At 34.7% G+C, this 26,839-nt stretch overlaps 7 protein-coding genes and 1 non-coding gene across 11 annotated transcripts; 4 read left to right on the forward strand and 4 right to left on the reverse strand.

Annotated features, from left to right (window-relative positions):
- Positions 1-1,226: 1,226 nt before the first annotated feature.
- LOC9327059 (multiple organellar RNA editing factor 5, mitochondrial) lies at positions 1,227-2,777 on the forward strand. Of its 2 annotated transcripts, none has more exons than XM_021014936.1 (4): positions 1,227-1,663; positions 1,749-1,846; positions 1,932-1,997; positions 2,439-2,777. In XM_021014936.1, the coding sequence occupies exons 1-4, from the start codon at positions 1,284-1,286 to the stop codon at positions 2,582-2,584; spliced, it is 690 nt and encodes a 229-aa protein (XP_020870595.1). In that variant the 5' UTR covers positions 1,227-1,283; the 3' UTR covers positions 2,585-2,777. The 2 variants fall into 2 exon arrangements, with proteins under 2 accessions (XP_020870595.1, XP_020870596.1); XM_021014937.1 differs by lacking the exon at positions 2,439-2,777 and adding an exon at positions 2,336-2,382.
- A 1,337-nt stretch (positions 2,778-4,114) lies between these two features.
- Positions 4,115-5,410, forward strand: LOC9327060 (TPD1 protein homolog 1). Of its 3 annotated transcripts, none has more exons than XM_021014283.1 (3): positions 4,115-4,560; positions 4,665-4,757; positions 4,940-5,410. In XM_021014283.1, the coding sequence occupies exons 1-3, from the start codon at positions 4,497-4,499 to the stop codon at positions 5,287-5,289; spliced, it is 507 nt and encodes a 168-aa protein (XP_020869942.1). In that variant the 5' UTR covers positions 4,115-4,496; the 3' UTR covers positions 5,290-5,410. The 3 variants fall into 3 exon arrangements, with proteins under 3 accessions (XP_020869942.1, XP_002890998.1, XP_020869943.1); XM_002890952.2 differs by having other exon boundaries at positions 4,952-5,410; XM_021014284.1 differs by lacking the exon at positions 4,115-4,560 and having other exon boundaries at positions 4,675-4,757; positions 4,930-5,410.
- Positions 5,411-5,531: 121 nt separating this feature from the next.
- On the reverse strand, positions 5,532-6,406 carry LOC9327061 (VQ motif-containing protein 5). The gene has a single exon (XM_002893684.2). It carries the CDS (start codon positions 6,208-6,210, stop codon positions 5,551-5,553), a length of 660 nt encoding a protein of 219 aa, XP_002893730.1. The 5' UTR covers positions 6,211-6,406; the 3' UTR covers positions 5,532-5,550.
- Positions 6,407-7,177: 771 nt separating this feature from the next.
- On the forward strand, positions 7,178-8,179 carry LOC9329792 (putative F-box protein At3g16210). The gene is given in 3 exon segments (XM_021011182.1): positions 7,178-7,664; positions 7,666-8,133; positions 8,135-8,179. Coding segments are annotated over 3 exon segments (891 nt in total). The 5' UTR covers positions 7,178-7,286.
- A 23-nt stretch (positions 8,180-8,202) lies between these two features.
- Positions 8,203-9,828, reverse strand: LOC9327062 (protein HAIKU1). Its single transcript, XM_021011181.1, has one exon. It carries the CDS (start codon positions 9,334-9,336, stop codon positions 8,407-8,409), a length of 930 nt encoding a protein of 309 aa, XP_020866840.1. The 5' UTR covers positions 9,337-9,828; the 3' UTR covers positions 8,203-8,406.
- On the reverse strand, positions 9,764-9,848 carry TRNAM-CAU. Its single transcript is given in 2 exon segments — positions 9,764-9,799; positions 9,811-9,848. It is a non-coding gene; the product is annotated as a tRNA-Met (tRNA).
- Positions 9,849-9,902: 54 nt separating this feature from the next.
- Positions 9,903-11,167, forward strand: LOC9329793. Its single transcript, XM_021011183.1, has 2 exons — positions 9,903-10,076; positions 10,508-11,167. The coding sequence occupies exon 2, from the start codon at positions 10,519-10,521 to the stop codon at positions 10,924-10,926; it is 408 nt and encodes a 135-aa protein (XP_020866842.1). The 5' UTR covers positions 9,903-10,076; positions 10,508-10,518; the 3' UTR covers positions 10,927-11,167.
- A 365-nt stretch (positions 11,168-11,532) lies between these two features.
- On the reverse strand, positions 11,533-13,705 carry LOC9327063 (transcription factor MYC2). The gene has a single exon (XM_002893686.2). The coding sequence runs from the start codon at positions 13,632-13,634 to the stop codon at positions 11,757-11,759; it is 1,878 nt and encodes a 625-aa protein (XP_002893732.1). The 5' UTR covers positions 13,635-13,705; the 3' UTR covers positions 11,533-11,756.
- Between the last annotated feature and the right edge of the window lie 13,134 nt (positions 13,706-26,839).

The following is a 26,839-nucleotide window of genomic DNA, read 5'->3' on the forward strand; positions in this document are numbered from 1 at the left end:
AGAATGCGGGGGGGGGACTATAACGTGATTTATCACAAGGGTGTAAAATAAAATTGAAGGCTGGGAGTGAAGGGGGATAGCCTACCGCAGGCCACAGAGGGGAAGTGATGGGAAGAAGCATATAATGGAGAAATTAACCTAGTTGAGGCTCGAGATGCAAGATATTTCTATATTACATAAAATGAGTTATCGATTTCCACGTCATCGATATACGGAAGGGCTATATTGCAGGTGACTTTTGAGATTGTGGTTTGACCTGCATTTATTTGACATGGAGGTTTGTATTGCAAAAAAAAAAATTACATGGAGGTTTTTTTTGCAAAAACCCTATTATGTTTTCAAACGGAGTTATCGAGTGCCACATCATCGCTACATGGGAGAGCAATATTGCGGGTGACTTTTGAGATTGTGGGGTTGACTTGCATAATTCGGACTTGGAGGGTAAACTTGCAAACGAAATTGACTTTGAATTTCATAGGATTATTCTGCATTTTTTGGAGGTGGAGGATAAAGTTGCAAAAATTGGTGACTTTTAGGGTTTTTTTGCACAAAACCCTAATTTATATGATGCAGACTGGATAATGCATACCAATATTTTAGTATGCAAAATATCAGACTGTAATATGGAGCAGACAATTGTATGCTGATATAGAGTTTATGTTGGTATGGAGCTTTTGGGGAGTGAAATGAAAAAATGCAGACCGATGGTAAATTTATGATGGTATGGAGAAGTATGCTCAAGTACATATTAGTAGGAAGATTTTGGTCTGCAACAATGCATACTAGTCTAGAATAGTGAATGATGAATTAAGTGCGAACTGATCCGATTTTAGTCCGGTCTGCAGCATACTATTCCACTATTCAAAGTTTTAGTATGACCACAAAAATTCCTAATATGAAGGTCTTTGTTCTTCTTTTTGAGTCATATTAAGTAAACATATTTATGTATGTGAAGTAGTATTTTAAAGTTAAACTGAATTTATCAAAATATCAGTAGTTAAAATATGTTATCAATATAATATTTTAGGTAACAAAATTTTCAGAAAATGTTACTATTAATAATTTGTATGCCTAGATTCGTATTAAATTTTTTTAATTAGAGATACTTCATTTCTCAACAAATTGTTTCATTTCTAACCTTTAAGACTTTATTTTACTTGTGGTAAAAGATTCGGCCCATTGGCCCATTAATTAAAGAACCATCTGATTTAACCATTTCGATGGTTTTCACTTAAACCCTAGTCTAGTTCATTTCTCAGACTCTGACACCTCACTGAGCTTCAATGGCGAAAACCCTAGCTCGCTCCACCGCGTCACGCATCACCAAGCGCTTCTTCTCCACCTCCGGAGCCACCACTCCTTCCCCTTCTTACCTCCTCTCCCGTAGATCAACCCCAGCAATCTCCCATGCCGTCGGATTCGTCTCTTCCTTGAATCGTCTCACAACGATTCGAACTCGAATGGACAGGTCCGGTGGATCATACTCTCCACTCAAATCCGGTTCGAATTTCAGCGACCGACCACCTACAGAGATGGCGCCGTTGTTTCCTGGCTGTGATTATGAGCATTGGCTTATTGTAATGGACAAACCTGGAGGCGAAAACGCTACGAAGCAACAAATGATTGATTGTTATGTTCAAACCCTAGCTAAAATTCTCGGCAGGTTAGGGTTTCTTTCGATTTCGTCGATTCGTTAGTTAGAAGAAGTATTTAGTTAATGTAATTGCTCTTGTTGTTGTTTTAATCAGTGAGGAAGAAGCTAAGAAGAAGATATATAATGTATCGTGTGAAAGGTATTTTGGATTTGGTTGTGAGATTGATGAAGAGACATCAAATAAATTCGAAGGTAATGTTTCTGAAACACATTTCATTACCAAATCGTGACGTTGGCGATGTAATGGATGGTTGTTGATTGTTGTGTGTGTTTTCAGGACTTCCTGGTGTTCTTTTCGTTTTACCAGACTCTTATGTTGATCAAGAGAACAAAGATTACGGAGGTGAGTTTAATGTTAACTCTGTTGTTTGTGTTTGCTTTTACACAATCTATGTTTCGAAGTTCTCTGTTTGTTCTGTTCTGTGTCATAATCGATCAAGACTAAGCTTAGAACTAGAATTCGATTTCTCCTCGATTAGACATTAGAATCTTGTTTTGTGCCACCTTTGTGTGTTCCATGAGCTTTTTGATTCCAGCCTTCAATATCATCTTCGACACCAAGCATTCGTCTGTTTGTTTGATAGATGTAGCTTGAGGGTTTAATCTTTAAACTAGCATCTCTGTTTAGGTTTACTTCTTAAACTCACTTCGTAATCAAATTCTTCTTCTAACGTATTGCAGCTGAGCTTTTTGTCGTTAGCTTCAGTGTTTGAATATAACGTGTAGGTTAGGTTTCAGTTTGGTAAATTAACTTGGTAAGCTCACTTCTTCTACGGTATTGCAGCTGAGCTGTTTGTGAATGGGGAAATAGTCCAACGACCTCCAGAGAGACAGAGAAAGATCATAGAGTTAACGACCCAGAGAAGCAATGATAAACCAAAGTACCACGACAAGACCAGATATGTCCGAAGGAGAGAGAACATGCGTTGAATCAAAATCTATGCTAGTGTGTCTGCAAGCAACAGAGCTTGTTTTCTATTTTGAGTTCTCCTTATGTAATGGCTTTGTAGTTTGGTTTTATTAGAACTTGGAATTTGATGAAACTATTATTATTACATATACATAATTTGACCTTTGAAGGATGTTTGTTTCGAATTATGAAAATAAATATTTACAACTCTTATATCCAAATTACTAATAAGTCCTTCGTATATTTAGTGAACACCGGTTATTTCCGATGATTTTACTAAACCGGATTGAGAAGTTTAATCCGTCGCTTAACCGGTTTCGTTACGTAGCCTATAAAATAACTCTCTTCTCCTCCACTCAACAAACTCTATTAGAGTACGCCGTACAGAGTTAGTTTACTCACGAAACAGAGGATTTGATTCCAATACCAATCAGCTTGAAGCAAAAACTCGATCCAGGGCGATGGCAATCTGTGTCAACGACCAAAAGGTATATTCTTTAATTGTTCTTAGGAAGATGTTGAAGATTGTTTATGAGAGTATTATAAGTCACTACATTTGGTATGCAAAAGTTTTGTTTCCCAAACGAAGTGACTTATAATAATCTCATGAATGGATTTTGCAACTCTTAAAGAGAAAATTATAATTCTTTTGTTGGATAGTTCTTCTTGTAGTTGCTTCTTGGTATTAGGATCTAGAGCATTTTGTTGGATGGTTAATGTGATAATGGTAAGGTAGAGAAAACTTAAGTGAAATGGATTCTTGGTTTTAGTATATACTATCATCTCTTTGTGGGTTTGTCATGCAGGAATTCTCAGCCTTATGGTCTGCTGTCTTCTTGGGTCAGGGATTAGAGAAATTGAAGGGAAACAACTAAATAAATCCCATGCATCTTCCACCTTACCAGCATTGAACATTGAAAGCTGTTAAAATGGAAGATGCTTGCGATTTATTTTGTAGTCTCTCCTTCTAAAGAGTGTTGCCTATTGTTACAACAACATACTGCATCAAAATGAGTCAGCTGGTTTGTCTAGGAACAGATGCTTTAGAACCCGAGCAAGGTTTCAGGCGTCTCCCATCCTAGTTCCTACCATATATTGGAAGTTGGAACCCTATGATTCACTATCCATTTGTATACCAAAACTTTGAAGTTGTAACTGTGTTCATATATGTTCTAATTCAGTCTTTACATGTATCTATGGAATAAGATTGCTTTCCACCGTAGATTGGTCTTGTACAAGTGATCAAACATAGTCTGTGGGAAATCTGACTGTCATGAAACTTCTCCAACTATCTAGGTGTTTGTGTAGAAAGTCAAGATATGTGTGAGACCTTATCTTCTTGTTGCTGAGTTTGAATTTTTTGTATTCTCTATGTATTGATAAGTGTGGGATAAACAATTTTTAAGATGATCCAAACAAAGTGATAGAGTGAGTACTAGAAAATCATCATTATCCAAACCAAAGCATAGACTTAGACCAGTTAGTGTACTTGCAATATGTTACAATGCTCTCAACTCTCCATTATTAAAGATTGTTGGAAAACGTTGAAACTTGGTTGACTTATTACTTATCAAAGTGTTATAATTCTCTACTTTTTGTAAGCAAGGTTGCTTTCCTAATGAAGGGACTTATGATACTCTGTTTAATTAATGGCTCAACCACCTTTTGTCAGCCCCTTTTTTCAAAACTTTTAACAAAATTTTGGTAATAGTTATGTTTGTCTGAATCTCGAGGTAGATAGATTTTGAGATTGAAAAAGGGTATTGGTCCATACCCTTATGGAAACAGCAGACATGCATGCAATCACAAACTTCCATTTCTTAAGTTTCTTCTCAACTCTCCACCATGCATGTGTATTATACCTCTATAAAAAAACTCTCCATCTACTAGAATAGAGAAAAAGCCTCCACATCTTTTGGCTACTGCAAGAGAATGGAACATCTCTACCAATTCCAACATTGGCTCTTCTTCATAGGTCTTTTGTCTCTTGCTCTGTGTAAGTTCTTGTCTATAATATCCTTCTCTTTCTCTCTCTTTTTCTTCTTCTTATTATCTTATGCTATAAACCAATTCCATATTTGAATATTGTCAATGTTGCAGCTGTGAAGGCCAACGGCTTCAAAGGTTCTAATGATGGAAGAAGCATTAACGAAAACCGCACCGCTCTTCCCAGAAAGCTACTACTCTCTCCCGGTACTTCGTAGACACTGTTTGGCTTCGCATGTTCTATGATCAGTCTCTGTTGTTATGTTTTAGGAACCCTAAAGACACATTTTCTGACTTGTGTTCATCATATTTCCTCATAGACACTGTTTAGCTTCACATATCAATCAAAAGATCAATCTCTCTGTTTTTTTGTATTAAGAACCTTAAAGACACATTTTCAGACATTGGGGATGGGACCAACAGGATTGGACAAGATTGCTCAAAAGATGATATTGTTCTCTTTCAAGGCTCAACAAATCCACTTCCAAGTGGAGTTCCTTCATATACAGTTGAGATCTTCAACTCTTGTGTCTCCGATTGCAATATCGCAGAGATCCACGTCAGTTGTGGCTGGTTCAGCTCGGTCAGACTGGTTAACCCTCGAGTTTTCAGGCGACTCGACTACGACGATTGTCTGGTTAACGACGGTCAACCTCTTGGTCCTGGACAGACACTCTCCTTTCAATATGCTAACAGCTTCTCTTACCCCCTCTCTGTTGCTTCAGTCTCTTGCTTCTGATTTTAGAAAACTGTATTTTGGTATTGTACTTCATGTAGTGGATTAGATTCTAACTTCATGTAGTAGTTGAAAAATGTTGCTAATGTTATTTTCAAGAAAGAGTTTATTAATTTAATGATAAGCCAAAACAAAACTTCATAGTGAGTACCATCCAAACTAAAGCTTATATTCAAGAATTAAAATTTATTATGATTTTTATGATATTTGAAATCATGGAAACAATATATTTGAAATTTATTTTAACGATTGAAAAATAAATTATCAATTTATTTCGTATGAAAATTCAAAAATCTCATCAGGACCAATACAATCTAGATCCGGACCAAAACCTCCAGGTTGAGTCATAGATGAAAATGTGAAGTTTGGAGTCAGTGGTTGAGGATACTCAACTCTTGTTGATTGCAATGAGGAAGCATCTTGCATTTGTTGGGGCGAGCCATTGAACCAGGAAGAGGGAAAAGGTTCAAAACCATTGGACTGTGGCATTGATTGTGTAGGATCTTGAGGTTGCGAATGAGATTGAGCCATCATATAAGAATGATACTCATCAAGTGATTGTTCAAATTGGTCTCCATTAGATCCTGATGATTCTTCGAGTAAGCTTTGAAGATAACGCATATACAACGAGACATCGGGATCCTCTTGACCCGCCATGGCACTGGGAGGAATCGATGAGGTCCGGTTTATCGGCTCTGGTCTAATATCTTGATGATTTGGAATGTTTTGTGGTAAACGGTCACATGATTGAGAACTCGTTAGTTGTTGAACAAGGCTTTTGAAGTCGTTCTTGTCTATGATGTACACTTGCACTCGCGGTTGTGGTTGCGCTGGCTGAGGTACAGTGTTATAGTCAGCGTTTAGTTGGTCGAAGTTGCTCCTCCGCTTCACTCTCAAGTAATCATTTTGTGGTCGCTGATACATTGTTTAACAAGAAGAAAGTGTCACTAGTTAAGCTAGGAAGCTTCACGAGATATATAATAATTTTACACATATATACAACGGTTCCTTATTCATTTTAAATTCCTGATTTGTTTCCAATTTAGTTCTTGATTTATTTCAATAATAAGATGCATCCAACTTTAATACAAGGATATTGTCCTTTTAAAATTGTTTTGCATTCTTTTCCATAGAAAGTAGAATATATGTATTTACATGTCATTATGTATGTGTATCTTCCTATTTTCTATTTTTTATTTTCAATTTGAATGGAAGGTATTTTCATGGAATATAGAAAGATATGATAGTGTTAATAGTGAGATAGAACTTAGAAGTATCTCTTTACTTTTATGAAAACTTTCTATCTTTATCTCATTTCTATATGTTCTCCGATCTATTTTCTTTTTATATGATTTTTTTTTTCTTTCATTACTATCCTAGATATGTTTTAGAGATTATAAAATGATCTTAGTAACAAAATTTTCATACAATTAGAGATATCATGTAGAATGTAGATTCCTTTAACACCTTAAACTCTTATTTATAAGATTTTTCGCATTTAATATCTTTTTTTGCATATGATATCATTGTTTAATACAAAAATATGTTTCCATGTAACAACTTAAATTTTCCTTTTAAGATAATTATAACGACCAAAAATCTATCATTTTTGAATAAAATGAGTAATACTAATATCGGAAGTATCTTTTTGGTGATATGAATTATAGTTAACACTAATGTTAACGGTTCAGAGACGTATGTATCGTAATTCGTAAGTCCAATGAAAAGTGTGAACAATTCTTCATTATGCACAATCATAGTGGATAAGTATTATATGTCGACATAGATGTTATACAAGTACATGTCTTGGTCGTACACATAATATGTGTTTCGAACATATTTATAACTATAAGTAGTGTGTTAAATTTCGTATTCCAGAAAATTATGATGCAATAACTATGTAAGCACGCTCTCAATAAAACTTCGTTGTCCCATAATTATAAGATCTATCCTTTTCCCCAAAAATCACCAAAACATATCTTGTTTTGATCATTTTTCCAATGTCGAATCAACAATCATCCTCTCAGCTCATTTCATTGCACAAAGATGGTTTATACCTTCTCGACCTTAACAAAACCACGTCTCTGAAGCTTGATTTGCCCTTTACATTACCGCCTCAAACCGAACCGGTCTGTATCCTTCATTGCCATGGAATGATGTGTCTCACCCTCAAAGACAACAATGAGTTAGCCATTTGGAAACCTACTTCTAAAAATTTCAAGAGAGTACCGATGATTAAACCGGGTCAAACCAAAAATCTTTTGGGATTCGGTTATGATCGGGTTTCTAATGATTACAAAATTGTGACGATTATCGACCAGAAAACCTATATCTTTAGGTTCAAAGAATGTTCTTGGAGAGAAAGCATATCAATTTCGCTTTAAAGATTGCTTCTTCAAAGATCGGACCGGTACGGTATTGGACCATTGTATGTATTGGATAGCAGACCGGTCCAACAAGGAAAAATCCATCTTATGCTTTGATTTCGTTAATGAAGAGTACTCAAACCTAAAAGTTCCCATGATGCTCTCAGGATTGGAGTTCAATTCATGGTTAGATGTTTCAAGGGGACAACTGTGCGTTATCAGTCACTACCCAAGTCTAGAAGACAATTTATGTGTATGTCGCCGAGAAATTAGAAGCGGTTTGAAGATTGTAAGATGGGACAGTGACCCGTGGATGAATATAGCGGGAAATGATGAAGAACCCGTTGATATTAGGTTTGCATGCATAGCAAGAAACAATGAAATCTTCATAGTCGTACGATCTCTTAGTGAAGAAGAAGAGGACAAGGTTTTGGTGTACAATAAGGAACAGAACGAGTTCATTAAAGTTCCATTTTCTAGTCGATCGTTTGAAAGTGTTGGGAAGTATGAGTAGTAAACTTACGTAAAGAGTTTAAGCGATATGTCGATATGAAGATGAAAATGTATGAAACTACTTAACACAAACTTATTTCTACCAAATTCCAGCCAAACAAAGCTCTTCTTACTTCTGAGAATCTCAAAAGTATTGTTTTTACAGCTCTGTACTCCTGTAACCTATAAGCTCTGAAAGATTGCAACTTTCATAGTGCACAAACACTAAACTAAAGAGTCAAGTTAAGATGATGGTGCATCTTCAGTAACCTCTCCATCTTGGACTAGAGATTGGTAAAACCCCAAATGGAGATGCAGGAGGCAGAGGAATTGTGCCTGGACCGAGAATTCCAGGTTGAGACATTGATGAGAATGTATAACTTCTTGGTGTTAGTGGTGGAGGATATTGAACTCCTGCAGATAGCAGCGAATAAGGTGGCCTAGGGGAGAGCAAATTTTGGTACGTAGTTGGAGATTGTACAAGATATTGGGACGTAGGAGTGGGTAATATCCCACGACCGTTGAATCTAGGAGAAGGAAGACTACTATTATACATCTGTTGTGGCGGACTGTCGAACTTAGGAGTTGGCAAAATGGGTGTGTCTCGCGCAGAACCATTGAACCGTAACGAATGATGATTATGCAATTGTAGTAGTGGGTGCGGTTGAGCTTGACCTTGCACCTGTGGCTGCTGTTGATACTCATCAGTTGGCTGCATTTGGTTACCATTAGGTCCTGAATCTCCTAGTGAGCTTTGACGATAACACATAAACGCCGAGGCAGAAGACTCAGCTGTATTAGACCCAAATTGGTCTCCATGACCCATAATTGATTGTGAACCGTGTGGCAAAGGATGCATTGGTGGTCTAGCAACTAACTCATGAGTTGGTTGAGCCATAACAGGAGGAGGAACACAGGGCCGGTTTATCTGTATTTGAGCCACTGGTCCAATCTTCTGCAACCGAGTATTCTGCTGAGGCTGAGGTAAACTCTCATGCGACCGAGAACCCGTTAGCTGTTGAACAATACTTCTAAAACCATTCTTGCTTATGTTATAACCCTGTGGTTGCGGTTGAAGCATCAAGGGATCAATACCAATTGAGAAATTGGGTTGGTGTAAAGGACTCTTCTTTATGTTCTTCCCAATCTTATTCACACCTAACTGATCATTATGCCAACAAGGCCTATCCATCTCACAAAAGACTAAACCCACAAATTCTGAGCTTCAAAGAGGGACAGAGTAAGCAAGTAACTCTGTCCTGAATCAGCTAAAAACTCACTCTTTCACAGCCAAAAACACTAAATTAGTGAATCTAGAGATTACCCTTTATCCAATTATGTATCTTAAATCGAATCTGATAGTGTTCCCAACTCATAAGCATCTAAAAATCGAAGGCAACTATCACATTACGTCACTATCCAGCAAATCGGTCGGAGAAACGATAATAGTGAGAGAAGAAGAGCAAGAAGTTAACGCCTTTCACCTGAAGAAACGATGATTAGGTCAGATATCTCAGTTTTTCCACTAAATACGGTGCAGAGAGAAGACGAATTGAAGAAGAAGCCCTAATTTTCATCAATGGAGTTTTTAGCGAAATGGTAAAAAGGAACAAAAGAAATGGGGTGAGAGAGGCTCGAACTCTCGACCTCAGGATCACTCAGTAGCTATGAGACCTACGCGCTAGCCAACTGCGCCACCACCCCAATTTGTTAGTTGAAATCAGACAAAACTTAGTTATACCTAAATATTACTACAAGGTCTCTCAGTCAAATCTTCTGGGAGAAAGAAAGATACCTCTTTTCATCAATTTTTAGACAACAAAGAACAATCTCTCTCTTTCTCCTTCATAAAACTTGAAAACCCACTCGAGCAAGAAGAGAACCGACTCAGGCAATCGCTACTTTAGTTTCTTTGTTCACCGAAGTTCAAAGGTATGAACTTTATGGATTTTGGTTTTCGTTTTTTTGGATTTCTCTTCTCATAGATCAATCACTCAGATTGGTAATTTATGGGTTTTAGCTTCTTAACCCAATCATCGAATTAATCATTTAGGTTCTTTGAGTATCGAACTTCTTAGTTTTCTCAACTTGAAAGCAAAGAAAAAAAACTCAATCTTTCATTTTTTAGATTATCGATTTTGCTAATTTTGATTCTTTGGAAGTCTTATATTTCTGGTTGATTGCTATTAACGAATCTCTAATGTGGTCTTCCTCTAGTGAGAAGTTTACATTTTTATGTGTGTTACTGTTTTGTGCCTTTAGCTTTTTGAATTAAGTTTCTAGGGTTTTGTAAAGTTTAGATTCTTTCCTTTAAATGCATTACCTTTTGTAGTCTTATAGAATTTGGTTTTCGTTTTTATCAGTGTTTTGAGTAATGGGAATTGAAGGAGAGATGAGTAATGGTGGTTTGAGCATTGATGAGAAAGAAGGGTTGATAGACAAAGATGAAGTCTTGCTCCGTCGAATGAAGAATCGAGAAAGACAACGTAGGTATAGAGCGAGGAAACGGATGCGGGAAGAAGAAGCGGGTATCGATGAGAATCTTTCGTTTGAGACAATGGGACAACAGGAAGAAGAAGAGGAACTAGAGTTTAGTGGACCTAGTGGTTATGTTGAGAACTTTGTGCAGCGTGTTTATTGCGATAGAGATTGGAAAAAAGAAGCTAGAAGAGCTCATTTGTTTATGAACAAGGCTCAAGATGGTTCTTGTGAGTCGCTTAAATGGAAGATAAGGCGGCATGGAAGAGATTGGAAAGCTGAAGCTAGAAAGAAGAAAACTTGATTCTTGAGGATTGGTTTGGTCAGGTTGCTAGAGTATCTTGCGAAGTTGTTGAGGATGAGAATCCACTAGCAAAACAGATTTGAGATTAAAAATCTTTTCAATAGTTCTGTTTTTGTATATGGAAATGATCAAGGCAAAAGCAAGTGATTTGCTCTTCCTTGTCTGTGACTCTTGTGTATTCGAAGATCCATGTAGTATACTAAGTTTTTATGTGTGTTTTGTCCAGTGTAACTTTAGAGGATACAACATCACCGATAAATGACACAGCGCCAAAACTGCGAACACAGCATTCATCTTCTCCGCGTACATGTTTCAAACATCACAACAACAACAAAAAAAATCAAAAATTCGTTCTTCGATTTGTGATCATCACTCCCACACCCCTAAGGTTGATATGGTCAACAATGTCTCTCCTTTAGCTGATTCAAGGTATGTCTCCCTCACGACTAAACTTACCTAAGATTTGTCTCTCTTATGATTGATGTGTTAGGAGAGACATTGTTGACCATATTTACAAATCAGTGATCATGATCATTAATTTCTTATTTTAGACCATTTTACTCGATTTTTTTTTCTTTTTATCATCTAAAATTGTGTAGAAATCAATTTGCAGTAACTAACACATATTATTCATATCAATATGTACACGTTTACACATTGGATGATACAACAATAACGATATAAGACTCAACATAGAGCAAAAGAAACTTGTCGCTCTATTTTAAGATTTTTCTTACAACAAAACTAAATCTACAAAATTACTGAAGCCACTAAAACGAATTAATTATGATTTGACCCCATAACTTTCTAAAATTTCAAAACATACCCTTTTAACCGATTTTTGAAATCAAACTTGCTCGGAGTTGTTCCTGCGTATAGATCCTAAATCCCATCTTCACCGTCGCTTGTTGAATCATCAAATCGTTAACCACCGACATACTCGCGTGATTCACCTCCAGCTCCAAATCCATCAACGCCGACATCAACCTCGCCGCCGGATGATTCCTCTTACTTGATTCAACTCTAATCATCGCATCCCAACCAATTATCTTCACTTCAATCTCCATCCCCACCGGTTTAATCGACGAACACGACGACGACATATCTCCACCACTAGCACTCGCTTTTCTTCCGGCGAGCTCGAGTTTCACTTCCTCGAGCTGGTTCTTGATTTGGATTTTCTCTGATTCTGTTTTGACTACTTTCGATTTAAGCTCGTTGATGTAAGAAATTGCGTCTCCAAGAAGCGAAGCTTTATCCATTTTCGAAACGTTTGGTACAACCGCTCGTAACGCGTAGAATCTTTGGTTTAGTTTCTCGCGTCTTTGTCTCTCTGCTTCGACGTGGTTTAGTGGCTCTTCTCTACCGTTTGCTGGTTTTCTTCCTCGTTTCTTTGGACGTTTCTCTACTGCTACTTCTTTAACAACGGAAGCTTCTAGATCGGAGTGGTCTGATTCTCCGGCGGTTTTATCTCCGAATGATAGGACTTTATCTTCGTTTAATACCATAGACTTCTTTCTTTTGTTTTCGAATTGTGTTTGACCCGAATAAGAACTTGGATCCGGGTTTACGGAGCTCCGTTTACCATCATCACCGAAGTTTAATATCTCGCCGGATCTTGGTTTCACTAAAGTAGAACTTGACGTCGAGAAATTAAGTTTTCGGGAGAAAGTGTTATTGAATTTCGGATTCTGGGTCTGAGAATGAACCGGACTCGGAGTCGGATCCGGATTTGGGTTTTCGGTTATTGTGCTTGAGCTACCATTCTCGAACTGTATAGACTTTGAAAAAAGCTGGGAGCTAGAACTCGGAGCTCCATTAACCGGTTCGTTCGATTCAGGTGCTCCAATCGGGTCATTAATCCACATAGACGGGTCGTTCTCACCTTGATCCGGGTCAAGATTCCAATTAAGACCCGATAAATCTCCAGCTCCGCCGTCGAAATTGAAAAGAATTCGAACCTTGTTAATAAGATCCGAACTCTGTCGGATCGGCTCCGTTGACCCGACTTCCACAACTCCGTTCGCCGAAGGAATACACGCAATAGTCTGCATCCCAAAAACTCCACCTTGCTTAGCCCGCTCACAACCCGACCCGGATAATTGATCCGACCCAGAAACCCAAACCGCGTTACCCGTTGCAAACGCTTTCCCCGCTAATCCCGCACCGCAAGCGAAGCTCTGCGTCATCGAAACCAAGAAAAACCACTCCGTATCCGTCACTTCCTCATCAACGGCGTCATCAGACGGAGCAACACCACCGGAGATCAACGAATTAAGCTCACGCAACACTTTTTTGCGGTACTCCTGATCCGCCGGAGTAGAAAACGGCGGCGAACTCGATCTCTGTCTCAGCTTTGCTTTATCTTCTTCACCTTTGTAATAACCATCCCCCCAGCCGAGCACGGAGGCGCCGGAGAAATCGTACGACGGTTGCCAGAATATAGCGTAGGTCCAACCTTCGTGTGTCCCTTCAATCAAAGCTTGTAAACGTTGCTGAAGAGTCTCCTGGTTAAATCCCGCCGGTGCCGGAATATCCATCGCCGTCGCCGGAGTTGATGTTGTCGTCGTAGTCGTAGTCGTCGTCGTGGTCGTTGCCGGTGGCCATAAAGTTGAGATATCGGAAGAGCTCATGAAAGCTTCCATCATAGAAGCGTTATCGTCGGTGGTCCAGAGATTCATCGTTGGTTGTAGCCGGTAATCAGTCATTCCATAAACCGGTGACCGGTAAAAAACGTTTTTAGAGGGAGAGGAGAAAGTCTTCGTAGTGGAGGAAAATGTAGAGCATCTGCGATTATTATATGTGTAACTGATAACGAGGGTAAGTAAGTAATTTTAGTGTTAAGGATATTACATGGCGGATGTTGATTGGGACACGTGGATGGTTGTAAGAGAAAGAGAAGCTTCGATGAACTCACATCCCGATTTAACCCATCGACTGTTGGATCGACGCGGTAAGAATTAAGACCAGAAGTGAGTGAGATCGTACGATTGTTTGGTCGCGCGTGTATCACACGCACTTTTAATGATTGGCTGAGATTTTAACTGATTGCTTCTTTTAGAACCAAAGAGTGAACTGTGAGCTCAGTGGAAACACTTTACAATAACTTTTCACCTATTTTTTCGATTTAAAAAGATTTGTCGTTTTGTCAAATTTGCGAATTTTTAAGAAAAAAAGAATAATATGACAATTTTAAGATTTCTATTCTTTTTAAAAAAATAATTTGACTGTAATTATATATTTTTATATCAGGTTAATTACTTATTTTGAAATATCAAATTTAAATTTATAATCTTTTTTTTTTGTCTAAATTTAAATTTATAATCTCAATTATCAAATACTGCTGTCCTAGTTTGATTAATTTTGAGATTTGCATATCTATATAACGTGACTCGTGGCTAATAAACAATTTACAAAAACAAAAAAAAATGTGTTTGTCTTCATACGTAAAATTACAAGAGAGTGAAATGCAAGGGAGTTAATCTTCAAAAATGATTCTTGTCTGCTTAACTGATTAATTTGTTGACGAATAAATAAACTAATAATTTATTTATTTGACCAAATGCTATTATTAGCATATGCTTTCAGAAAGGAAGAAACCCTTTATAATATTTTTAGTTACATTCACATTTCACGATGAACACATGCTAACACTGTTATGTTTATTTTAAAATATTAAAATTTTATATTTTAAGTTAGAACAATAATTCAAGGATTAGGTGAGTGAATAACATAAATCATTTGGCATCTTTTCCTCCATGAGAAATTGTTAAAAATATCTTTTTTGGTGTGTCTCTTTTCAAAAATGCTCTTTTTAGATGTCCATTTTAAAAAATGCCTTTTTTTAAATCTGAAATTTTTATAAAGTTTTATTAGGTTTATAAGGTACTTATGGATTGTAACTACTACTTGAAGACTCGATCCAAGTATTTATAAGGTTTTATAAGGTGTTTTTAAAGGTTTTACAAATTATTTTAAAGGATTTTTAAGGTTTTTCAAAGGTTTTACAAGATATTTTAAAGGTTTTTAAAGGTATTTAAAATGCATTTATAAGGTATTTATAAAGTATTTATAAGATTTTAGATACATAGAAATGTAGTTTGTGTATGTTATAATAATATTATATACATATTTAGGTAAATCTTATATTTTTAAGAGTATTTTTTATAAGACTTTTAAAAATGAGTATTTTTGAAAAATAACATCGAAAAAGTGATATTTTTGCAAAAAAAACCCCTATATTTATCACAATAATACAACATGCCACCAATGTGGTCCCATTACTCCCAACCTTTTACCTAAAAACCAAAAATAAAACAATAAAATTAAGACAAAGAGTATATCTTTCTAAAATTCTTTCTTACGAATAACAAAAAAAAACTAAATTTATGTTTTTGGGTTCTTGCAGATTTACATTGTCTTGTGATAAATTCAATGATGCCTTGAAAACAAATACTACGATCACATAGACTTGAAATTTTGCTATATATGTGAATATGTGATAATATATTTTTCCTTATATTAGTTATATTTTCTTTCTTTTTTTCCCTTTTAAAAATTTAAATCTGAAAAATAATTACATGTTTAAAGTAATACTAGCTTAAAATGAAGATTGAGTGCAGAAGGAGGAATCCCACTCACTGGTCACGCCAAAAACATATTCAATCCTTTTCATTTGTTATGTTTATCTTCAATTAGCTGTCCATCGTATTATTTATCTTAAAGTTTAGGTTACATCAAAATCAGATACTGTACTATTTTATAGTAAATGTTTCTCGTGAGTATTATTGTATAGTAAATGATAATATCATACATAAGAGTGATGATATATAATGATATTGAATTATACTAATATTAATAAAAATTAATCCCTATAATCAATCATATTGGACGGCAGGTGGGACAGTTCATCAGTTTAATTCACATGGACCACGTGCATTACTATGCTTTCGATCTTCTTTGTTTCCTTTCAAGATTTGATTCCTTTAACTTCTAGAAATAAGAATATGCAAATATGTCATATATACATCATAAACATTATCTCGATAGTCGATATTCAGCTTAGAAATGTAAATAAATGTTAATACATCATTCGTATCAAAATAGTTCGGACGATTACAAAGAGATAAGTCAGTGTATTTAGTTAGGAATCTTACGATGTTAGTGCATTTTTTTTTGGGAAATTACACAATCTATATTCAGAAGAATTGATAATTAACTGACAGAAAAAAAACACTGTTGTCTTCTACTGTTTTAATTTTATGACAATTATGCCCCTAACTTATATTAAACTAAGAATTGAAATCCTGCAGAAAATTAAATCGAGCAAATAGAGATGCGGCGGTGACGATTCGTCGATGCTCTCTAATCACGACGATCTACACGAGATAGCACATCCACTCATCGGCAACATCATCGTAATGCCGCCGTGTTCATTCCGGTTCGTCGAGTCGTGACAAGCAATTTTTTTAGTTCTCGTCAGTGAATGTAATTGTAGTGATGGTGGCTATGATATCGGCGAAGAGTTTTACAGTGGTGCCACCGCTAGAACACTACTCTGACGCTATGATTCTTCAATTGTTTTGTTTCATGATTTGGAGAAAAGTATTCGAAAAGAAAGAGAAGAAAAGTGGTTCAATTTTCTCTCATAATTGTAAGTGGTGCTCATTCTTATTTAAATTTTTGGGTTCTTAACGATAGTAGAAATGGTATTTAGTATTTACGACGATAGTGATGATGGTGAGTTTGGAAAAAAGAAGGTGATATGAATGAAATCATGGATTGAGATGGCGTCGGAGAGGTGCGACAAGCTAAATGATTTTATGGTGATGTCGTCGGTGAAGGTGAGATGGTTTAAGAGTTTTATAAGCACCGCCGTTTTCTCCATATATCTCGTCGGTGAGCAGATCTAAAACAAAATTTGTTATTTTTCGTTGCTAGTTATTTTCATCGTTATCACGTTAACCTCGTTATTGATTATTTTTGGTGAATATTATATATAAATTACACGTTAAAATAAATATTATCCATATATCGTGTATCTTACCGTGTTTATACTAATATTATACCGATATTTAATATGTTAGCATGTTATTATTCTATATAACATGTTGTTATAATTGTTATCATGTTAATTATGTAAGAAAAAGTCTAATTCTTTTTTATTGTGCTGATATATACATAAATAAAAAATACTGATTCACAATTTTAAATCGATAAATATTTTTCTAACAATTAATTTTTACACTTATCGGGATATCATATTTTTTAGCACGTTAAACAAATAGTTATATATTTATCGTCCGCATATTACAATTATTTTTAATCAATGGCATTATTGTAATTAATTCAAAAAGAAAGGATATTTTTGGTTTATATTTTATTTCTCTTTCATATTTACCTAAATAACATATCTTTATGTATAGATTCTTAATTTCTTCATCTTCTAGGTATATATATTTCATTCACCCTTTTTTTTATAGTTATGAAATTACCATGCTTCTCTATATTCAAGAAATATCGTAATTTGTAACATTTTTATTAATTCTTACATATGTTTTATATTTGAGCTCACTCATCATAAGCTCGATCACTCGTTTACATGTCTTATACCGAAGATAACAATTTATTAAATATCATACTATCCTTTTTTTGTAGTGTCAACTTTTTCAATATATATTATTATTTTATAGATAAAGAAAATGGTATTAAATAATCTGATTTCTAAGTTTTATCATTTTTATTTGTCGTCAACTTTTTACCACTAATGGAAAACTATAAGGGAATCCGTTATTAGTATGCAACATTAATAAGTGTGTACAATTATGGAAAAGGCATCAAAATGTCTTGTTTCTAGCAAATATTTATATCAAAGATTCTTGGTGAAGTACACATAGACATACAGAAAACCTCTATAAATTAATAATATTGAAACTAATATATTTTACTAAATTTTATTAATTTATCGTGTTTATTAATTTATAGAAGTGATATTTGGGCCGAAATATTAATTTAGAATCTGAGAAAATTATTAGTTTAATGAAATCTTAATTTATTGAGTATTAATTTATAGAAGAGTTCACTAAACTTATGTTGTCGTTTGAGACGGGTTATCGAATGGCTCAATTACGTTGACAATTTATGTAATGAAGTCTTGATACTCGATTAGAAAAGAAAAGTTGTTTTTTAAGAAAAGTTGAATGATATCACCCATTTTTTCTTTTACTCCATTCGTTTTCTAAAGAGTGTCATTCTACATTTTTCACATATATTAAAAAAACTATTAAAATTTCTATTAGACCCCTTACCAATACACTAAACAATATTATCTCTCTTACTAATACATATGAAATAAGATTTAAAATGGATTTTTTTCAAAATTGTTTATTAGAAATACAAAACGACACTCTTTGTAAAATAAAATTAAAACTTTAAAACAACAATTTTTGTGAAACAGATGGAGTATTATTTATTTGCTCTATCTCAAAAACCTATGCATTAAAAGATTTCCAAAAAAAGTTTGTGGAGATTATTAGTTGGATCTCTAATTGAGATTGAGTGAACTCGTAAACAGATTCAAATATTAAAACCATCAGTCTTTTTTTCTTTTCAGAATTTTGAGGACGACCATTTATTTTCTTTTATGATGATGGTTATAAACTAATACTAATGACCACCAAATTATTATATTTTTACTAAAAATATTAATAAGATGATACTTTAAGTATATGACATAATTATTTAAAAAATAATAATACTGTAAAACAGAAAATAATTTTTTTTTAATTCGGATAAATTTTTTATTGGACTGGATTAAGTATCATATTATCATTTTACTGTTTAAAACTTGTGAACCGATAGAAAACGAGATTCAACTAGTTTTCGGTGAAGTCTAGATTTTTTTGAGGATAAAATAGTCTCTTCGTTAAACATATTAAAGTGATACAATGAAAGAATTTCTTGAAGCCATTTTACTAACACATATGCTTCTCGGTTTTTTTTCTCTAGAGATAAATTTAAAACAGATTTCTCGAAAGGAATTAGAAGTCTAAATTAAAAGTTCAATCTCAACACCTTTGGAAGTATAAGACCTTTATAACACTTTCAATTTGGTCAATAAATTTTGACTAAATAAAAACTGATAGAACAGAAGTTGGGAGATAAGTTATGTAGACGAGTGTCTCACTAGACGAATATATCTCATAATGAGTTTTAGGTCAAATTTGAGTCCATATTGGAGAACTTCAGGAGTTGATCTACATTTAAAAAGGTAGTTAGATAAAGAAGCACATTATTCATGCTGCGATTACGAAAATTAGGTGGTCCACACGTTTATGAGCTTCGTCAGCTAAACTTTTCCCATCCCAAAAAGAACAATTTTAAGTAAAAACCAAGTTCATATAATACATATATAAACAGAATTTTTTTTAAAAGAAAAGTAAGCAATTTTTCAAAATTATGAAGTTTTAAACACTAGTAATACCTAATAAAATAAAATAATTATGTAAGACTTGAGATTAAATTCTTCTATCAATTTGATATTTTGCCAAATCATTAGAAACAAAAATGTTTTAGCATCCTATTTTGCCAAATTCTTCTATCAACACATAATTATATAACGAATGTGTTGTCGTCTACTGCGGGGCCCTATTATGGCGGCCCATAAAGAAAACGACTGTGAATTTGTTTTTATTATTTTTGTGTTTATTGATTTCCATTATGTTTATAGCACGTTGTGAAAACTATTTGACCCAATTCTATCTACTCCACTCCTTAAAGATTCCGATATTGTTTTTAATGAAGTTTATTTCTTTTGAAATCTACCAATTCAATTATCACGTATATTGTTCAAATATGATATCATAATAATTATTGGAAGATACTTTTATAATTTTCAAGATTACTAATCAATTAGAAGATTATAATTAGCAACATTATATTTCAGGCTCTATGCGTTTTTTTAACAAAATTTTTAAGAAGAGTTGAGTGCAAATTAATTTTCAAAATCGAACCGAAATTAAAAAATGATTATATGCGACCACCATAACATGCAAAAAAGTGCACACTGAAAATTTATATATTGATGGTCTATAAAGATATAAAAGAAGAAACAAAAAAGTCTTGTGACTTTTTTCCTAGAGATGTGTCCATTTCCTGTTTTCGTCGTCATCAGCTAGTGAAGATCTTATCGTGTTCTACATTTGGCCAAATATGTTATCTACTTTAATAATTGAGATGTTTGCCTTGGTTTATCATTTTTCTTATAACCCAACTATTTTATTTTGAATAACTGTCTGTAAAAATTCCTACAATACTCAAACCATGACTTATACTATTAAACAATATCAAAATAAATCTTATAATTCATTTTTCTGTTTTACATACAATTCATTTCCTTACTTATTATAAATGTGTCAAAACAATTTCATCCAAACTTTGTACGTATATTTATACCTTAATGTCTGATAAAAAAAAAAGAGACAATACATGTTAATATATATGACATATTTTCATGTTAGTTAACTAGTTTTATCGATTAGACGGCTAGTCATTGTGAAACTTTTAGCGATTTGCTGAGTCACTTAACAATAATTTCATTTTCTATTTTCATAGAGGTATCTAATTCATCTTTATCACTTTTCGTTTTGTAACGTTTCAGTTTCGAATTTTGGTTTGGTTTGATATACTTTTGGTTTAAATTTGGGTACTAACTTCATGTACAAAGGATTGTGAAATAAAAGGGGTTAGATGTTAATTCGTAATTATTTTGGTTAGGATTCATTCGTAGTATATGGAATAAATAAATAAACCAAATTAATTTATTTTGTTTTCAGTTTGATATTCAAATTTGTTCCAATACAATTTCGGCTGAGTTCAGTACATTTAAACTAGATGGATATATCAATTTATCTTTACGAATTAAGGAATTCTTGGATTTTATGTCATTTTGAAAACAACAACAAAGCTTTAAACAATAACAAAAACAAAGTTTTTTCTTAATGATGTTCTCTTTACTATGTTTTCTTCTCTGTATTGTTTTTTTCGTTAATACAGAGATTGCCGACCGAAAGAAAGTTTTAAGATATGGTTTGAGAGTTTAACTGTTAAATCTGCTAAATATATCGATCAGTCGCTAAACCTAAACCGTATCATTAATTGTTAAACCAAATAAGTAATCGTGGAACTGATCTATCATTCAGTGTATATTGATTAATAGTTATTTAATACTATTACTTTTTCTAAAATTTGTGTCAGTTTAAGATCGACTAACCAACAATAAATTTTTTACTACCAATACTTGAAATATAAATGATCAAAAGGATAAAAGATTGGTCTGATAACTGTGCAAATGGTGTGCTGATCCTCCTTACCTCGGATGGTGATTATGTAAAGCAAGTGAAGAAATTGGTTAAAAAATTAACATTTGAAGAAATTGGTTGGATGGTCATCGTGGATCGGTGACTTAACCGATCCATTAATCTTCCATGTACCCAAACCACTTTCTCTCTTTGCACCATTTCCCAATTTTGTTTTGGTGGTGAAGACTCAGAACTCATCCTCACGAAAATACCCACTAAAATCCGTAGAAACCCTTTGACCACTGATTATAGTATCAAGCGAAATTTCTCCAGCCATGACGCAACGACCCAGATGAAGTGATGCTTGGATTTTTGGAATGAGGAATTTCCGTATGATTTCTTGCTTTCAGGAACAAAAGTGAACACACATGGGAAGTTCCATAACAGGAACACCTAATCAAACCAAAAGATAGAAATTGATTCAGGATTTCAAAGACGAGATAACCGAGCAATATACCTAATATGGACTTCTTCTCCTTAAATATAGCCTTAACAATCACCATTTGCTTTACATGCTTTATATAATCACCATCCGAGGTAATCACCATTTGAAGAAATTAGTTGCAAATGGTGTCTAAATTTTTAATAACAAGAGATGTTGAATAGTTTGACTATCATAGCTAGTTAGAGTGAAGAAATTGGTTAGAAAATTAGAAGATATGAGTTTTAAAATATTAAAAATAACCAAAAACAAACAAAAAACAGTGTTTATAGTTTCTATATTATAAGTTTTCATTATTGTTTAGTCCGATTTGAATGATATAACTTTTTTATAATGTTTTCTATTAGTCATATTTTTTTTTTTTTTTTTTGTCTTACACCTTTCTAAATCTAGGCACGGTACTGAATGAGTGCTACCTACCAACCAATTCACATAACCTTAAGATGCAAATGTTGGTCCCAAATTTGGTAAGAGAACATACTTGTTTAAATTGTTTCCACACAATCTTATACCCTACCCATTCTCAGGCTTTATTATGATACTAATGTCTTAACAGTGATCTATATTTCACATATTTAGTGCACGTGACGAAATTGTCATCCACATATGGTTGTGTCAGAAAGATTGGCTATTTTTATGAGTGACCTTTAGTGGTAGGTGCCCACTCCTCCCTACGTTGACACTTCTGTATGGAGAAATTAATATCCAGTGGAAACAAACAATATCAAAATAAATGGTGGAAGAAAAGAAACAATAGTAAAACAAATCTTCTAAAGATAAGATGTGTATATGAATACACATGTATATAGTAGACTAGACACTTTGGTAGCTAGGGAACAAATTCATGATTTTATTGAGACACGTTTTTAAAGAACATCTTGTTTTTTCTCTTTAAAAGTTTCTACATTTTAAAATACGAATAAGAATAAAATAAAAGAATATACACAAAATAGCCAAATTTTTGAGAATAATTAAGAAAATAGTCATACGCTACAGTAACTTGTCGGTATCATGTCGGAAAGCACATGTAATTACGTACATGCCCTTTATAACATGTTTTTTTCTCGAATTACATGTGATAGAATAATATATCTCTTTTTATCATATTATTTTATCGTATTACACGTTATTTATAAAGAGCACATGGTATTTCTTGAAAAAAATACTCTATTCAGTTTAATATCTTCCTCTATCATGTTATTTTGTAATAATAAACGTTTTTTTATTATGATCACATGTGATTTCTTTTTAAAAAAATTCTTATTTTATAGTAATTCACGATTTTTATTAAGATCAGATATTATTTCTTTAAAAGAAGATTCTATTCAAGTTTAATTTTTCTATAACAATGTTTAAAAAAAAAAAACAACACGTAACAATGTTTTTTCTTAAAAATTCACTACGTTTTTTGAAATAGCATGTCTTTTACTTAAATATAACATGTGAAATTTAGATCTTACGTGGTATTTTGAAAAATCTCACAAAACAATCTCGCCTACTGTTGATCTCAAAACAAACGGAGGATGGTTTTGTTATTTCACATCCTTTGACAACGTGGATCCATTACTGTTTTCCGACAAAAATCTTTCTCTCTGCTAGTTTCTTAATTTATGTATCTAATTTGGCTATCTACTAATATTATCCATAAAATAACTTCGAATTGTAACTTTTTGTGGTCCAACTAAACGAAATAGATAAAACCGTTAAAAATTATAACTATTAGGTGGAAGTTACAGAGCTTATCAACTTCTTCTCCTGCCAAAGAGATGTTTATTGGGCCTCATATATTTTCATTCTTTTTAAGATCCAAGCGTATCAGATCTTGTGTTAGGCCTGGGCAAATAAACCGAATCGAATGTACCGAATCGAAACCGAAGCAAAAAAAATCGAACCGAACCAAAAATTTGAAAATAACCGGATGGATTCTAAGTTTAATAATCGAAATAATCGAAACCGAATCGGTACCAAACCAAAATACCCAAAATACAATTATATTTTTGAAATAATTAGTTATTTATAGACAAAATAATCCAAAATACTTGAAAAATATAAAAATAGTAAAAATACTCAAAATAACCAAAATATATCAAAAATATCCAAAAATTCTCAAAAATAACCGAAAATATCCGAAAATATATTAAGCAAAATAACCGAATAGATACTAAATTTTAAAACCAAAAAAACCGGAACCAAACCGAAACTAAACCAAAATTTCAAAATATCCGAATGGATACTAAATTGTAGAACCGAAAGAACCGAAACCGAATGGACCCAACCGATAACCGAAAGCCCAAGCCTATCTTATGTCATCAAGAGGTGAAAGCAAACTATAGCAAAGTTTCTTGGGAGTTGTTAATATAGCCAGAAAATTTTATCTTGAACCGGAGCCAACTCATTTTTTTTTTTTTTTTTGCTAAACTTGTAAATATCATTAATAATGAAAGATTAGGTAAAACAAAACTTTACCTAAGATAAAGTAACTTTGGCAAAAAGAAATAAAAAACAAGGTTACAATAAGAAGTTTACTTGGTAAATTTGGATTAACGGATCTAGAGAAGCATGAGAGGTTTCCAATGCTTCCTATGACGCCTTCCCGAAATAATGTTGTGAATTTCCCTGTTAATATTCTTAAAGATGGTCACCGGAGGAATGCGCATATTGTTGTGTAGCACATTGTTGCGTTGACGACAAATATGATACACAGAAGCTTGAGCAGCAACCTTGCGTAGGAGTGATGGAGCTTGCACATAAGAGAGACTGGACCAGAATTGTAGTTCAGCCCAGGTGAAGAGCAGGCGATGAAATGGAGTTAACCTGCTGAAGACACAGTTCCAAATCGAAGATGCGAAATCACAAGTAAGAAGCAGTTGGTCGCGCGATTCCGTCGATGTAGAGCACAAACAACAAAGATCAGACGGGGAAACTCCTCAAGCAGCCAACCTTTGCCTTGTTGGTAATCTGTTTAAAGTACTCACCCACATATTGAAGGCGTGCCTTGGAACAGCGCCTATGAACCAAACAGAGGATGCCCAACTTTTCTCCGTATCTCGTGGTTTCAAAGCATCCCAAGTTTTTGATGATGAGAATCCATTGCAGTCAGAATTTTCAACAACCCAGGAGAACATGTCCTGCTCATTGACGTGACTAGGCAGCGTAATAGTGGTCAGATGAGTGTGGAGCAGTAGAGCATTGGTTGTTTGACCTATGGGAAGGAAGAGTCCAGCCAATATGATTTCACGCGTCACTAACTTTAGCATCTCAGGGTAAACGCAGCAATCTAGGTCCATCAAGGCCAAGAAACTTGATTAAAGGACCAAATGGAGTCTAATTATCCTGCCAGAAGAAAGTGTTTCGCTCATTACTCACCTTTGTCTTTAAGAACCTTTCACCTAAGGGTCGCAGGTGGAGGAGAATTTTCCAAGTCCAGGGGTCCCTAGATCTCTCCTCAACTGCCCGGAAAGACTAGTTTCTTAGGTGGTGAAGCTTGTGCCAAGAAGTCCATAGACTTTCTTTCTCAACAAACAGAAGCCAAATGAAGCAGAGACACAAAGTCTTATTCTACATGGAAAAACTGCGTAGGCCAAGACCACCCTCGCTTTTAGGGAGGCAGACCAGACCAAGCAATCTTTGCTCCCTCACCTGCGTCTATATTACCAGACCAGAGAAATCTCGAGCACAGGAATTCAATTCTTCTAACACATCCAAGAGGCAGCAATAAATTTGACATCCAAAGTTAACCAAACTCGTAATCACAGAAGCAATCAGTTGAACACGCCCAGCAAAGGAGAGGCTCTTAACTGCCCAAGACCTGAATCTCTTAATTAGCTTCTCCATCAAAGGCTCATACTCCGCAATCCTTAGTTCCTGCTCATCAGAGAAAGACGTAGGTATCTGACAGGGAGAGAGCTAGTAGGGAGCCCATACCTGGAAAGAGCCAAAGCTTTCGATTGGTCAGTATCAGCGAGATAGAGGTTGGTTTTGTCTTTGTTAACATGCAGACCAGACCAGGAAGCAAAATCGTCCAGAACTTCACAAATACCATGCAGGGAGGAGCTACCACCATCAAAAAACACCATCACATCGTCAGCAAACATGAGATGAGAGATAGATGGTTCAACAGTTTTTGGATGGTAATGAATGTAGCCAGCATCAAATCTTGATTTCAACAAACTAGAGAAGACCTCCATTGCTAAAACAAAAAGATAAGGTGACACAGGGTCGCCTTGACTTAGGCCTTTACTGTTCTTGAAAAAACCACCCAAGGACCCATTGACAGAAACTAAAAACGTAGGAGTAGAGATACACTGGTGTATCCAATTAATGAATTTTTCAGGAACAGAGAGGAGACTTCCGACCCTAGTAAATTGGATTCAAATGCTAGCTCGGACTCGTGGGTAAACCTTGCAAAAGGATCATCTAAACCACTAAAGAAAAAAGACACTGCCTTTACACTTGAATCTGGAGAGTTTTGTGTTAACATCCCAAACTCTGTCATTGAGAGAAACAAAAAATCATGGGATTCTTTTGTTTTGGGCCAATTTTATTCTGACCCTCCTGCTCAAGGTACTGTCCATAACATTGTTAATGGTATATGAAGTAAGCAATACAGGGACATTGCTGTGTCAAAGATGGCAGGGAATGCGTTCCTCTTCCGGATTCCAAGCGCCTTCACCCGTAATCGGGTCATGAACCAGAGGATATGGCAGATAGAAGGGCAAACTATGTTCATCGCCAAGTAGGTTCCTAGTCTCATACCGGCTAAACCTGAGTTAATGTCAACTCCTATTTGGTTAGAGCTCAGGAATGTGCCACTCCAATTCTTTCATGAAGAGGGGTTTGAGCGTATAGCTGGTCTAGTTGGTGATCCAAAATTCCTGCATTCTTCTACTGCAAATAAAACAAACCTAGAGGTTGCTAAAGTTCTCACTCTAATTGATCCGAGGAAGCATGTCTCGGAGGAGGTCAATGTCCAGTATGACTCTGGTGAGATTCAAAGGATCCTGGTTTCCAGTCCCTGGATGCCCCCAGTCTGTGCTCATTGCAAGGAAATTGGCCATAGTTTGAGGCATTGTAAAGGAGCCCCAACCACCTGCACTGATTGTCGTTCTTCAAC

This window comes from Arabidopsis lyrata (genome assembly GCF_000004255.2).
Source record: "Arabidopsis lyrata subsp. lyrata unplaced genomic scaffold ARALYscaffold_1, whole genome shotgun sequence".
NCBI lineage: Eukaryota > Viridiplantae > Streptophyta > Magnoliopsida > Brassicales > Brassicaceae > Arabidopsis > Arabidopsis lyrata.